At 39.3% G+C, this 15,801-nt stretch overlaps 1 protein-coding gene across 2 annotated transcripts in view; it reads left to right on the top strand.

Moving 5' to 3' along the window:
* The window catches only part of bhlha15 (basic helix-loop-helix family, member a15), a 36,583-nt gene that overhangs the window by 8,811 nt on the left and 11,971 nt on the right, over positions 1-15,801 (top strand). The window contains exon 1 of one of the 2 annotated variants that reach the window (XM_060939740.1): positions 7,810-8,590. The exons of the other annotated variant lie outside the window; for it this stretch is intronic. Coding sequence (XP_060795723.1) covers positions 8,377-8,590 — 214 coding nt within the window. The 5' untranslated portion in view covers positions 7,810-8,376. Of the gene's footprint in view, positions 1-7,809; positions 8,591-15,801 lie in introns of those variants that run through there. 2 annotated transcript variants of the gene reach the window in all.

Here is a 15,801-nt window from a genome sequence, read left to right as displayed (position 1 = left end):
ATATAAAGGGTACAAATAAATACCTTAGAGGGTACTGCACCAGTGACAAGCCATTGTACCCATAAAGATACAGTAATATACGGTACTTTATTTTCTAAGAGTGTGGTCTACCTTAGCAGACAAAATTATTATCATAATTATGGAAAAATAATTGATGAAATAGTTGAAGGTATTCACTGTTTGGACTATTTTATATCTACATTAATTTCAGATTCTCTTTCTCTCTTGCTCTCTCTTCCTTTCAGAGATAATTTGCCCAACTGATTTTTGCCCACTCTACAGTATATGCAGTGCTGCTATGTCAAGTGGAAAAAGTGTCGAATGTCTACCCATTCATCTTCATCAGGGGTCCTCTGTGAAACCAGACACGAGTAAACCATAGAAACCCAACTGCAAGGAAACATGAGCCCCCTCTTCCTTCTCACCATGTGCCTGAATGTGATACTAGATGCATCTTTTTTCACTGCATATCTGTGAGTAAGTATGTGTAGGGTGTGTCTGTGTGTGAGCAAACATGCGTTTTCCACTGGGAACAATATCCTGGTGCTGATGAGTGTGACGAGGAAGACTCCAGCATCAGTGATTTTGTTGCCAGAGGAGCGTCACAACCACTGTGACCATCCTCTCAGTGCTGATGGACTTTTTGTACATAGACCAAGACTCATAAATAAGAAAGTTTTATCCACATCATCTACACAGAGATTGTCTGCAGACAACAGAGACAAACTTTTCTACTAATTCCCAGTTTCTGGTTTATTGGACTGTAAGTATGGAGTTAAACATCATCCTTTCATATGACCACTAGTGGGCAATACATATGGTTTAGGCTGTACTCTCAGTGATGGACTCAAGAGGGCATGGCAGTTCTCTACTAACCTGTGTTTTAGCATCCTTAATAATGTCTACTGCCTACAGACTGGTGAGGTTCATCACAACTGTGAACAAACAGCCATTGATACATTCTAATTTCCAGTCCTGCAAACTTCCAACATAGTGGCTGAATTTTATAGGTTGCATCTGTCCTTGATCAGCATTTTCTCAGCTTCTTCTGGTGTTAACTTTTATCATTTCTTTTGTTTTTCCCTAGAATTCTGTGTTGGCTCAGTTTTTGAGTGATTATACTTCATCATTGTGCACTAAAACCCCATTTAAGCCAGAAATCTTATATTTTTTCAATGAAACTATGATGTTACAAACATCCCAGATTACTGTATAATTCAGTTCTTACAGTAATATCAATAATTATAATTGGACAATTATGCACATGAACAATTATGATGGCTTATTCTGTGACTGCAATGGGACTAACAGGTATAGTGTACTGTTACTAATGTGTGGAATATAACTACAGTCCTGATTTAACCTGCATCTGGTTGATTGTGTAGGAATCACAGCTATTTTATACAACCCCGATTCCAAAAAAGTTGGGACAAAGTGCAAATTGTAAATAAAAACGGAATGCAATGATGTAGAAGTTTCAAAATTCCATATTTTATTCAGAATAGAACATAGATGACATATCAAATGTTTAAACTGAGAAAATGTATCATTTAAAGAGAACAGTTAGGTGATTTTAAATTTCATGACAACAACACATCTCAAAAAAGTTGAGACAAGGCCGTGTTTACCACTGTGAGACATCCCCTTTTCTCTTTACAACAGTCTGTAAACGTCTGGGGACTGAGGAGACAAGTTGCTCAAGTTTAGGGATAGGAATGTTAACCCATTCTTGTCTAATGTAGGATTCTAGTTGTTCAACTGTCTTAGGTCTTTTTTGTCGTATCTTCCGTTTTATGATGCGCCAAATGTTTTCTATGGGTGAAAGATCTGGACTGCAGGCTGGCCAGTTCAGTACCCAGACCCTTCTTCTACGCAGCCATGATGCTGTAATTGATGCAATATGTGGTTTGGCATTGTCATGTTGGAAAATGCAAGGTCTTCCCTGAAAGAGACGTCATCTGGATGGGAGCATATGTTGCTCTAGAACCTGGATATACCTTTCAGCATTGATGGTGTCTTTCCAGATGTGTAAGCTGCCCATGCTACATGCACTAATGCAACCCCATGCCATCAGAGATGCAGGCTTCTGAACTGAGCGCTGATAACAACTTGGGTCGTCTTTCTCCTCTTTAGTCCAAATGACATGGCGTCCCTGATTTCCATAAAGAACTTCAAATTTTGATTCGTCTGACCACAGAACAGTTTTCCACTTTGCCACAGTCCATTTTAAATGAGCCTTGGCCCAGTGAAGATGTCTGCGCTTCTGGATCGTGTTTAGATACGTGTTTAGATAGTGCTTTGAACTACAGAGTTTTAGCTGGCAACGGCGGATGGCACGGTGAATTGTGTTCACAGATAATGTTCTCTGGAAATATTCCTGAGCCCATTTTGTGATTTCCAATACAGAAGCATGCCTGTATGTGATGCAGTGCTGTCTAAGGGCCCGAAGATCACGGGCACCCAGTATGGTTTTCCGGCCTTGACCCTTACGCACAGAGATTCTTCCAGATTCTCTGAGTCTTTTGATATTATGCACTGTAGATGATATGTTCAAACTCTTTGCAATTTTACACTGTCGAACTCCTTTCTGATATTGCTCCACTATTTGTCGGCGCAGAATTGGGGGGATTGGTGATCCTCTTCCCATCTTTACTTCTGAGAGCCGCTGCCACTCCAAGATGCTCTTTTTATACCCAGTCATGTTAATGACCTATTGCCAATTAACCTAATGAGTTGCAATTTGGTCCTCCAGCTGTTCCGTTTTTGTACCTTTAACTTTTCCAGCCTCTTATTGCCCCTGTCCCAACTTTTTTGAGATGTGTTGCTGTCATGAAATTTCAAATGAGCCAATATTTGGCATGAAATTTCAAAATGTCTCACTTTCGACATTTGATATGTTGTCTATGTTCTATTGTGAATGCAATATCAGTTTTTGAGATTTGTAAATTATTGCATTCCGTTTTTATTTATAATTTGTACTTTGTCCCAACTTTTTTGGAATCGGGGTTGTACATATTTCTGTTCTGTGGTCGACTTCAATTGTTCTTTGTTGCAACATTATGTAAAGCACAATGTCATCAGGGTGGCACAGTGGTGTAGTGGTTAGCACTGTCGCCTTACAGACGAAGGTTCTGGGCTCGAGTATGGAGTTTGCATGTTCTCCCCATGTCTGTGTGGGTTTCCTCCGGGTGCTCCAGTTTCCCCCACAGTCCAAAGACATGCAGGCTAGGTTAACTGGTGACTCTAAATTGACCGTAGGTGTGAATGTGAGCATGAATGGTTGTTTGTCTCTATGTGTCAGCCCTATGATGACCTGGCGACTTGTCCAGGGTGTACCCTGCTTCTCGCCCATAGTTAGCTGGGATAGACTCCAGCTTGCCCGCGACCCTGTAGAACAGGATAAAGCGGCTAGAGATAATGGATGGATGGACAATGTCATCAGTTCATTCTAGATGTTGCATTTGCCAAACAAACAAATATCCAACACAAGTAAATCAGGTAAGCACAAAATCAGAATAATTGCTAATGAGTAATAATATTAATAATAGGGTCTAAATAATAGTAATCTGTAAATAAATTAAACAGAAAATTTGAGGTGTGTACTTATTCATTTTAGAAGAAAAGAAGTCAATGGAGAGCAAACAACCAGGCAGATATCATAAGTGAAGTAAAAGCCTGGCTAATTTATTCTTTATCATGACTTGTCAGCTCTAAGTAGTTAAAGCAGTGGAAAGATCAATTTATACACAAATGCAAATTAACTGCTCAGCCTAGTGAATCTCTAAATTCAGTGGTTATTGGACAGTGACTGACATCATACAAACAACAACAACAACAACAACAACAACTGACCGGTATACACAATCAGACTGTCCTAGTCTGGATAAATCAATCATGGAACTTAAAGTGAATTTAACTAATGAACGCACAATTAAGATGGGGGGAGTAATAAAACAAACTGAAAATGGATAAATTACAGGCCTAGTAAAGTATTATTCTGAACATAATTTAATTTAAGATTATGTTAATTTGCTCAATTAATAGTCTCTTGAAATATGGGGAGGGGCTTGAAACTAAATCAGGCTTACAGTGGCTCCTACAACGACCTTTCACTGACGTCATAAATTTTTGTTTATCATGCAGCGTCCGCCATATTGCCAGGCAGACAAAAAAATATAGCTGTAAAAGTTAATAATGAAAATTGAGATGACTGCAGTCAGTACAATCTCTCTGAAATGATTAAAATTTTATATTATACAAGCAAATCGAGTTACATCCAAAAGCTGAAACATGCAGGAATCACAGATCCATATAATTTCCCCACAAACGTATTTATAGTATTTATATAGACTTCTAATAGTAATAAACAAGCCATGGCCTAGATCTAGCATATTTTATGGTGTTTAGCCTAGTCTACATCATCAGTACATAAACATGCTGCTAGTCTACCCAAGCATTAGGTTTAATAAAATGTACAGTGCCTTGAAAAAGTATTCATACCCCTTGAACTTTTTCACATTTTTCCACCTTACAACCACGAACTTAAAAGTTGTTTTATTGAGATTTTATGTGATAGACCAACACAGAGTAGCACATAATTGTGAAGTGAAACGAAAATGATAAATGGTCTTCAAAATTTTAAACAAATAAAAATCTGAAAAATGTGATGTGCATTAGTATTCAGCCCCCTGTACTCTGATACCTCTAAATACAATCCAGTGCAATCAATTGCCTTCAGAAGTCATCTAATTCATTAATAGAGTCCTACTGTGTGTAATTTACTCTCAGCATAAATACACTTGTTCTGTGAAGGCCTCAGTGGTTTGTTAGAGAACACTGAAGAACAAACAGCATCATGAAGACCAAAGAACTCACCAGACAGGTCAGGGATAAACTTCTGGAGAAGTTTAAAGCAGGGTTAGGTTATAAAAAAATATCCCAAGCTCTGAACATCTCAAGAAGCACTGTTCAATCCATCATTCAAAAATGGAAAAAAGTATGGCACAACTGCAAACCTACCAAGACATGGCCGTCCACCTAAACTGACAGAGCGAGCAAGGAGAGCACTGGTCAGAGAAGCAGCCAAGAGGCCCATGATCACTCTGGAGGAGCTGCAGAAATCCACAGCTCAGGTGGGAGAATCTGTGCACAGGACAACTATAAAAGTCGTACACTCCACAAGTCTGGCCTTTTTGGAAGAGTGGCAAGAAGAAAGCCATTGTTGAAAGACAGGCATAAGAAGCCATGTAGGGGACACAGCAAACATGTGGAAGAAGGTGCTTTGGTCAGATGAGACCAAAGTTGAACTTTTTGGCCTAAATGCAAAGCGCTATGTGTGGCGGAAAACTAACACTGCTCATCACCCTGCACACACCATCCCCACTGTGAAACATGGTGGTGGCAGCATCATGCTATGGGGATGCTTTTCTTCAGCAGGGACAGGGAAGCTGGTCAGAGTTGATGGGAAGATGGATGGAGCTAAATACAGGGCAATCCTGGAAGAAAACCTGTTGGAGGCTGCAAAAGACTTGAGACTGGGAAGGAGATTCACCTTCCAGCAAGACAATGACTCTAAACATACAGCCAGAGCTACAATGGAATGGTTTAGATCAAAGAATATTCATGTGTTAGAATGGCCCAGTCAAAGTCCAGACCTAAATCCCATTGAGCATCTGTGGCAAGACTTGAAAATTACTGTTCACAGACGCTCTCCATCCAATCTGGTTGAGCTTGAGCTATTTTGCAAAGAAGAATGGGCAAAAATTTCAGTGTCTAGATGTGCAAAGCTGGTAGAGACATACCACAAAAGACTTGCGGCTGTAATTGCAGCAAAAGGTGGCTCTACATAGTATTGACGCAGGGGGGCTGAATACAAATGCACATCACATTTTTCAGATTTTTATTTGTTTAAAATTTTGAAGACCATTTATCATTTTCGTTTCACTTCACAATTATGTGCTACTCTGTGTTGGTCTATCACATAAAATCTCAATGAAAAAACTTTTAAGTTCGTGGTTGTAAGGTGGAAAAATGTGAAAAAGTTCAAGGGATATGAATACTTTTTCAAGGCACTGTATCGTGACCATGCAACCTGTTAAATCTTTACCATCTAGACCAAAGTTCTGTCCATGTCACGCAAGCTTATGGACTTGTTGAATGCTAACTTGAGTACACCGAGGCTAGAACTAGAGCTATGGGATTGTTATACAGTGGTGCTTGAAAGTTTGTGAACCCTTTAGAATTTTCTATATTTCTGCATAAATATGACCTAAAACATCGTCAGATTTTCACACGAGTCCTAAAAGTAGATAAAGAGAACCCAGTTAAACAAATGAGACAAAAACATTATACTTGGTCATTTATTTATTGAGGAAAATGATCCAATATTACATATCTGTGAGTGGCAAAAGTATGTGAACCTTTGCTTTCAGTATCTGGTGTGACCCCCTTGTGCAGCAATAACTGCAACTAAACGTTTGCGGTAACTGTTGATCAGTCCTGCACACCAGCTTGGAGGAATTTTAGCCCATTCCTCCATACAGAACAGCTTCAACTCTGGGATGTTGGTGGGTTTCCTCACATGAACTGCTCGCTTCAGGTCCTTCCACAACATTTCGATTGGATTAAGGTCAGGACTTTGACTTGGCCATTCCAAAACATTAACTTTATTCTTCTTTAAGCATTCTTTGGTAGAATGACTTGTGTGCTTAGGGTCGTTATCTTGCTGCATGACCCACCTTCTCTTGAGATTCAGTTCGTGGACAGATGTCCTGACATTTTCCTTTAGAATTTGCTGGTATAATTCAGAATTCATTGTTCCATCAATGATGGCAAGCCGTCCTGGCCCAGATGCAGCAAAACAGGCCCAAACCATGATACTACCACCACGATGTTTCACAGATGGGATGAGGTTCTTATGCTAGAATGCAGTGTTTTCCTTTCTCCAAACATAATGCTTCTCATTTAAACCAAAAATTTCTATTTTGGTCTCATCGGTCCACAAACCATTTTCCCAATAGCCTTCTGGCTTGTCCACATGATCTTTAGCAAACTGCAGATGAGCAGCAATGTTCTTTTTGGAGAGCAGTGGCTTTCTCCTTGCAACCCTGCCATGCACACCATTGTTGTTCAGTGTTCTCCTGATGGTGGACTCATGAACATTAACATTAACCAATGTGAGAGGGGCCTTCAGTTGCTTAGAAGTTACCCTGGGGTCCTTTGTGACCTCGCCGACTATTACACGCCTTGCTCTTGGAGTGATCTTTGTTGGTCGACCACTCCTGGGGAGGGTAACAATGGTCTTGAATTTCCTCCATTTGTACACAATCTGTCTGACTGTGGATCGGTGGAGTCCAAACTCTTTAGAGATGATTTTGTAACCTTTTCCAGCCTGATGAGCATCAACAATGCTTTTTCTGAGGTCCTCAGAAATCTCCTTTGTTCATGCCATGATACACTTCCACAAACATGTGTTGTGAAGATCAGACTTTGATAGATCCCTGTTCTTTAAATAAAACAGGGTGCCCACTCACACCTGATTGTCATCCCATGGATTGAAAACACCTGACTCTAATTTCACCTTCAAATTAACTGCTAATCCTAGAGGTTCACATACTTTTGCCACTCACAGATATGTAGTATTGGATCATTTTCCTCAATAAATAAATGACTAAGTATAATATTTGTGTCTCATTTGTTTAACTGGGTTCCCTTTATCTACTTTTAGGACTTGTGTGAAAATCTGATGATGTTTTAGGTCATATTTATGCAGAAATATAGAAAATTCTAAAGTGTTCACAAACTTTCAAGCACCACTGTAACTGAATGGCCTTGGGCTAGAAAAATGTTCTGAGAAATAATGGGTGTGCAGAGCTTTCATACTAACCTGATATAAAATATTCTCCACACATACTTTGTTATCATCCAGTCTTCCTGTTTAACTGCAGCTCGCCATTTTTCTCGTCTTTCTGGGTTCAATGGGAAGCGGTGAAAAGTTAAACCAGGCTTGTCTCTACATCTGTTATTACATCCAAAAGCACTACAGGTCTCTGGCATTGTTCTTTTAGATGTAGCTTCAAAAAGTTTATCTGTACACATTTCCTGAATTGGACTTACAATCACTTGCATACACTTGTGCCGATTGTTGTTGACCACACAGCTTGCCCAGCAACATGGCCGGATAAACAAATCCGCAGTTACGATGACATCATGTGAAAGGCCCCTATAGATAGTTTTCACATGACGTCACAGAGTTGGGGATTCCCTAGTGGCGGCCATCTTGCAGGTCAAGCTTACCGTACGGGTCACTGAGCACACATTGTAACGCGTGAGTACAAAGTCTTCAAAAGAACCCAAGCAGGCTATTTAAAGCTAGCAATGGTGCACACCTGTTGTATTCACGGCTGTCGTAATAGGTCAGATGATGACGTCAAGCGGAGCTTTTATGGAATTCCCACTGTACGGGAGCACGAAGGCGAGCAAACAAAGAAACTCAGCATACAAAGGAGAAATCTATGGCTTGCAAGAATCAACTGCAAGGATTATCAGCCTTCCAAACACAGCAAAGTCTGCTCCGATCATTTTATAAGTGGTAAGTTGTTTCAATAAACAATCAATTGTGTTTAAGTTTGTTTTTGGAAACCAAAACATAGTGTAAACAATCTCTGGAGGATGCCTAACTGGAACTGACATGGTACTGTAATACCACTAATGGATGTAAAATTTGTCTTAAATCAACTCGATATTATACACACACATATTTATATGCAGTGTTGAGAGCTCTAAAATTCCAATGTTTACATACCTTGGCTATAATTAGGACATGACTGTCACTTGTTTTTATATGGTGGACTTCACGGACCCAGCCACAGACAAAATAATTGTATGACTCCAGCGACTTGTATGCTTTGAGGTCGTCAAGTGTGTAGGCACTTTTACTATTCACGAAATAGTTCACAATATCAGGGTACGATATGGATGGCAGCCCTGCATAGTCACTTGAAAATGCATCTTTGTCCACTTCGTAGGGTTCGATTCCCCCAATCAAGGCCAGTTTGGCTGCATACCATTGTTGTGAGATGTCATCCAATGTATCCATATACTTCCGTTTGCTTGATTTTGCCGACATTGATCTTTATTTTAGAAAACTGACTATATAACTTTATAAATTCGTCCGAGATAACATAGACGGTAATAGCGATGGTCCGTTTTGTTAGCCCCACAAGATGGCGGCTGGAGGTCGTTCCCCGGAATGCCGTGACGTCAGTGAAAACTATCTATAGAGTTCACCCTATACACTGCTTTACACAAGCTATGTACCCCTTTGAACCTTTCCACGTTTATAGTGTAGTGTTACAACCAGAAATTGAAACGAACTTGATCATGATTTTAAAACACTTTAAAATATGGCTCCTTCATTAATGCTTAAGTATTTACTAACGAGCAGTCAGTAGTAAAGAGTTACCAGAGAAGTTCTTCAATAATTACTAATCATTATAATAAATTGCTGTATTAACTGAAATATAATGATTCGGGAATTAATCTCAACTTATCATGATAACATACTGTAAAGTATTACCTTATTTACAAATAGTAAATTTAAACAATGGGATTGCATAAGTATCCATCCCTGTTGCTGTACAAACCCCATCAGTGACTGGGTAAAGAAGGAATTATTCACAGAGAAGCAATCAAAAGACCAAAGGATCTATTCAACATGGTGCAAACCACCACCTTGCTTCAATATGGGGAAGGTGTTTTCGGGGTAATGAGCAGTGTTGGGTTTCCGTAAAATATATATTGCGTTTTGTGCCAAGGCTGGAAAGTTTAGTATCATCAGACCAGATCCACATTTCTGCTGAGTCTCCAAGATGCCATATCAAAAGGGATTTGATATGATTTGTATATTGTCCATGCTAGGGTTTTTCTCTGAACAGCTTCTGGGTTTCTCTAGGTCTTCTGATGCAGATTCATGACATATAATCCCAATTAAATCCATTTCAGTTCCAGGTCACAGTTCCTTTTTGACCTTATATGGAATAATTTTACAATACATTTTTTACATTACAATACATTACTAACTGTAGCCCATCTGTTATACATACATTCTATCCCATCCATAGGCTAAAATGAAACACCAGTGATAGACCATGCTCAATAATGCTATGCTAAATAGTCTGCCAATGAACCAATCAGTGATAAAATATCATAGATAGATAGATAGATAGATAGATAGATAGATAGATAGATAGATAGATAGATAGATAGATAGATATGTAGTGGTTAGTGCTGTCGCCTCACAGCAAGAAGGTCCGGGTTCGAGCCTCGTGGCCGGCAAGGGCCTTTCTGTGCGGAGTTTGCATGTTCTCCCCGTGTCCGCATGGGTTTCCTCCGGGTGCTCTGGTTTCCCCCACAGTCCAAAGACATGCAGGTTAGGTTAACTGGTGACTCTAAATTGACCGTAGGTGTGAATGTGAGTGTGAATGGTTGTCTGTGTCTATGTGTCAGCCCTGTGATGACCTGGCGACTTGTCCAGGGTGTACCCTGCCTTTCGCTGGTAGTCAGCTGGGATAGGCTCCAGCTTGCCTGCGACCCTGTAGAACAGGATAAAGCGGTTAGAGATGATATTATACACACATAAATAGTCTGTATCTATCATCTCATCTCATTATCTCTAGCCACTTTATCCTGTCCTACAGGGTCGCAAGCAAGCTGGAGCCTATCCCAGCTGACTACGGGCGAAAGGCGGGGTACACCCTGGACAAGTCGCCAGGTCATCACAGGGCTTATATATATATATATATATATATATATATATATATATATATATATATATATATATATATATACACACACACACAGTGGCATGCAAAAGTTTGGGCACCCTTATGAAAATGTCTGTTACCGTGAATAGTTAAGTGAGCAGAAGATGAACTGATCACCAAAAGGCATAAAGGTAAAGATGACACATTTCTTTTCAGCATTTTCTGCAAGATTTGTGTATTATTTTTTTGTATATTTGGAGAGTGAAAAAAGAAAAGGAACACCATGCGAAAGTTTGGGCACCCCAATACATTTGAGTTCTCAGGTAACTTTTACCAAGGTTCCAGACCTTAATTAGCTTACTGAGCTGTAGCTTGTTCAAATTCTTCATTAGGAAAGGTCAGATGATGCAGATTTCAAAGCTGTATAAATGCTCTGACTCCTCAAACTTGTCCCTAAAATCAACAGCCATGGGCTCCTCTAAGCAACTCCCTCGCATTCTGAATAATAAAATAATTGATGCTCACAAAGCAGGAGAAGGCTACAAGAACGTAGCAAAGTGTTTTCAGGTAGCTGTTTCCTCAGATCATAATGTTATTAAGAAATGACAGTTAACAAAAACAGTGGAGATCAAGGTGAGGTCTGGAAGATGAAGAAAACTTTCTGAAAGAACTGCTCGTTGGATTGCTAGAAAGGCAAATAAAAACCCCTGTTTGACTGCAAAAGACCTTCAGAAAGATTTAGCAGACCCTGGAGTGGTGGTGCACTGTTCTACTATGCAGCGACACCTGAACAAATATGACCTTCATGGGAGAGTCATCAGAAGAAAACTTTTCCTGCATCCTAGCCACAAAATTCAGCATCTGAAGTTTGCAAATGAACATCTAAATAAGCCTAATGCATTTTGGAAACAAGTCCTGTGGACTGATGAAATCAAAATAGAACTTTTTGGCCACAATGTGCAAAGGTATGTTTGGAGAAGAAAGGGTGCCAAATTCCAGGAAAAGAACACCTCTCTGACTCTTAAGCATGGGTGTGGATCAATCATGCTTTGGGGTTGTGTTGCAGCCGGTGGCACAGGGCACATTTCACTGGTCGAGGGAAGCATGGATTTGAATAAATACCAGCAAATTCTGGAAGCAAACATCACACCATCTGTAAAAAAAAAAGTTGAAGTTAAAAAGAGGATGGGTCCTACAATAAGACGATGATCCGAAACACACCTCAGATTCTACAATGGAATACCTCAAGAGGCACAAGCTGAAGGTTTTGCCCTGGCCCTCACAGTCCCCTGCCCTAAACATCACTGAAAATCTGTGGATAGATCTCAAAAGAGCAGTGCATGCAAGACAGCCCAAGAAACTTGTAGAACTGGAAACCTTTTGCAAGGATGAATGTGTGCAAATCCCCCAGGCAAGAACTGAAAGATTATTAGCTGGCTACAAAAAGTGTTTACAAGCTGTGATACTTGTCAAAGGGGGTGTTACTAGGTACTAACCATGCAGGGTGCCCAAACTTTTGCTTTGGGCCCTTTTCCTTTTTTGTCATTTTGAAAATGTAAAAGATGAAAAATTGTTTTTGCCTAAAATATAAAGGGAATGAGTCATCTTTAACTTTATGCCTTTTGGAGATCATTTCATCTTCAACTTGCTTAACTGTTCACAGTAACAGTAATTTTGACTAGGGGTTCCCAAACTTTTGCATATATATATATATATATATATATATATATATATATATATATATATATATATATATATATATATATGTGCTTGAAAGTTTGTGAACCCTTTAGAATTTTCTATATTTCTGCATAAATATGACCTAAAATATTGTCAGATTTTCACACAAGTCCTAAAAGTAGATAAAGAGAACCCAGTTAAACAAATGAGACAAAAATATTATACTTGGTCATTTATTTATTGAGGAAAATGATCCAATGTTACATATCTGTGAGTGGCAAAAGTATGTGAACCTCTGGAATTAGCAGCTAATTTGAAGGTGAAATTAAGAGTCAGGTGTTTTCAATCAATGGGATGACAATCAGATGTGAGTGGGCACCCTGTTTTATTTAAAGAACAGGGATCTATCAAAGTCTGATCTTCACAACATGTTTGTGGAAGTGTATCATGGCACGAACAAAGGAGATTTCTGAGGACCTCAGAAAAAGCGTTGTTGATGCTCATCAGGCTGGAAAAGGTTACAAAAGTATCTCTAAAGAGTTTGAACTCCACCAATTCACAGTCAGACAGCTTGTGGACAAATGGAGGAAATTCAAGACCACTGTTACCCTCCCCAGGAGTGGTCGACCAACAAAGATCACTCCAAGACCAAGGAGTGTAATAGTCAGCGAGGTCACAAAGGACCCCAGGGTAACTTCTAAGCAACTGAAGGCCTCTCTCACATTGGCTAATGTTCATGAGTCCACCATCAGGAGAACACTGAACAACAACGGTGTGCATGGCAGGGTTGCAAGGAGAAAGCCACTGCTCTCCAAAAAGAACATTGCTGCTCGTCTGCAGTTTGCTAAAGATCACATGGACCAACCAGAAGGCTATTGGAAAAATGTTTTGTGGACGGATGAGACCAAAATAGAACTTTTGGTTTAAACGAGAAGTGTTATGTTTGGAGAAAGGAAGACACTGCATTCCAGCATAAGAACCTTATCCCATCTGTGAAACATCGTGGTGGTAGTATCATGGTTTGGGCCTGTTTTGCTGCATCTGGGCCAGGACGGCTTGCCATCATTGATGGAACAATGAATTCTGAATTACACCAGCGAATTCTAAAGGAAAATGTCAGGACATCTGTCCATGAACTGAATCTCGAGAGAAGGTGGGTCATGCAGCAAGACAACGACCCTAAGCACACAAGTCGTTCTACCAAAGAATGGTTAAAGAATAAAGTTAATGTTTTGGAATGGCCAAGTCAAAGTCCTGACCTTAATCCAATTGAAATGTTGTGGAAGGACCTGAAGCGAGCAGTTGATGTGAGGAAACCCACCAACATCCCAGAGTTGAAGCTGTTCTGTATGGAGGAATGGGCTAAAATTCCTCCAAGCTGGTGTGCAGGACTGATTAACAGTTACTGGAAACGTTTCATTGCAGTTATTGCTGCACAAGGGAGTCACACCAGATACTGAAAGCAAAGGTTCCCATACTTTTGCCACTCACAGATATGTAATATTGGATCATTTTCCTCAATAAATAAATGACCAAGTATAATATTTTTGTCTCATTTGTTTAACTTGGTTCTCTTTATCTACTTTTAGGACTTGTTGAAAATCTGACGATGTTTTAGGTCATGTTTATGCAGAAATATAGAAAATTCTAAAGGTTTCACAAACTTTCAAGCACCACTGTAGGTATATATATATATATATATATATATATATATATATATATATATATATATATATACACACACACTAGTGCATCTCAAAAAATTAGAATATTGTGAAAAAGTTCAATATTTTCCATCAGTTATTTAAGAAAGTGAAAATGTTATATATTATAGACTCATTACACATAAACTAAAATGTTTCAAGCATTTTTCTATTTTAATTTTAATCAGTATGGCATATAGTACAAAAACATTAAAAAAACCATCTCAAAATATTAGAATATTTCATTTCGAGTTTGAGTAAAACAGTATGAACGCAGTATATCTCTCGGTCTAGTTCAGTACACACAACCACAATCATGGGGAAGACTGCTGACTTGACTGTTGTCCAGAAGATGATCACTGATGGCCTCCACAAGGAGGGTAAGCCACAAAAGGTCATTGCTGAAAAGGGTGGCTTGAAAAGTTACACAAGCAACAGGGATGGCTGCAGTCTTGAGTGGATTGTCAAGAAAAGTTGATTCAAGAACTTGGGAGAGCTTCACAAGGAGTGGACTGAGGCTGGTGTCAGTGTATCAAGACCCATCACGAACAGACATCTTCAAGAAAGGGGATACAACTTTCGCATTCCGAATATCAAGCTACTCCTGAGCCAGAGACAATGTCAGAAGTGTCTTATCTGGGCTAAGGAGAGAAAGAAATGGACTGTTGCTCAGTGGTCCAAAGTCCTCTTTTCAGATGAAAGTACATTTTGCATTTAATTTGGAAATCACGGTTCTAGAGTCTGGAGGAAGAGTGGAGAGGCACAGAATCCAAGGTGTTTGAAGGCCAGTGTGAAGTTTCCGCAGTCTGTGATGATTTGGGGTGCCATGTCATCTGCTGGTGTTGGTCCACTGTATTTTATCAAGTCCAAAGTCAACACAGCCATCTACCAGGAGATTTTAGAGCACTTCATGCTTCCATCTGCTGACGAGCTTTTTGGAGATGCTGATTTCCTTTTCCAGCAGGACTTAGCATCTACCCACAGTGCCAAAACTACTACCAAATGGTTTGCTGACCATGATATTACTGTGTTTGATTGGCCAGCCAACTTGCCTGACCTGAACCCCATCGAGAATCTATGGGGTATTGTCAAGAGGAGGATGAGAAACACCCGACCCAAAAATACAGATACGCTGAAGGCCACTATCAAAGCAACCTGGGCTTCAATAACACCTCAGCAGTGCCACAGACTAATCACCTCCATGCCACACCGCATTGATACAGTAATTCATGGTAAAGGAGCCCCAACCAAGTATTGAGTGTATAAATGAATATATTTTTCAGAAGTTGGACATTTCTGTATTGTAAATCCTTTTTTTGATTGATCTTAGGGAATATTCTAATAATTTGAGATACTGGATTTCTGATTTTCATGAGCTATAAGCCATAATCATCAAAATTAAAACAAAAAAGGCTTTAAATATCTCACTTTACATGTAATGAATATAGAATATATGAAAGTTTACCTTTTTGAATTAAATTATGAAAAAAGGAACTTTTTCATGGTATTCAAATTTTTTGAGATGCACTAGTATAAAACCAGCCAAAAGTACTTTCTAATTCAATGTTTTTTCTTTATTTTTATGAATTATACTCTAACCTTAATCCTAACCCTACTTAGTTGAGCAGTTCTTGACATAATATGGATTACTACAG

This window comes from Neoarius graeffei, chromosome 14 (genome assembly GCF_027579695.1).
Source record: "Neoarius graeffei isolate fNeoGra1 chromosome 14, fNeoGra1.pri, whole genome shotgun sequence".
Classification (NCBI taxonomy): Eukaryota; Metazoa; Chordata; class Actinopteri; order Siluriformes; family Ariidae; genus Neoarius; species Neoarius graeffei.
This window is presented reverse-complemented; position numbering and strand designations above follow the sequence as displayed.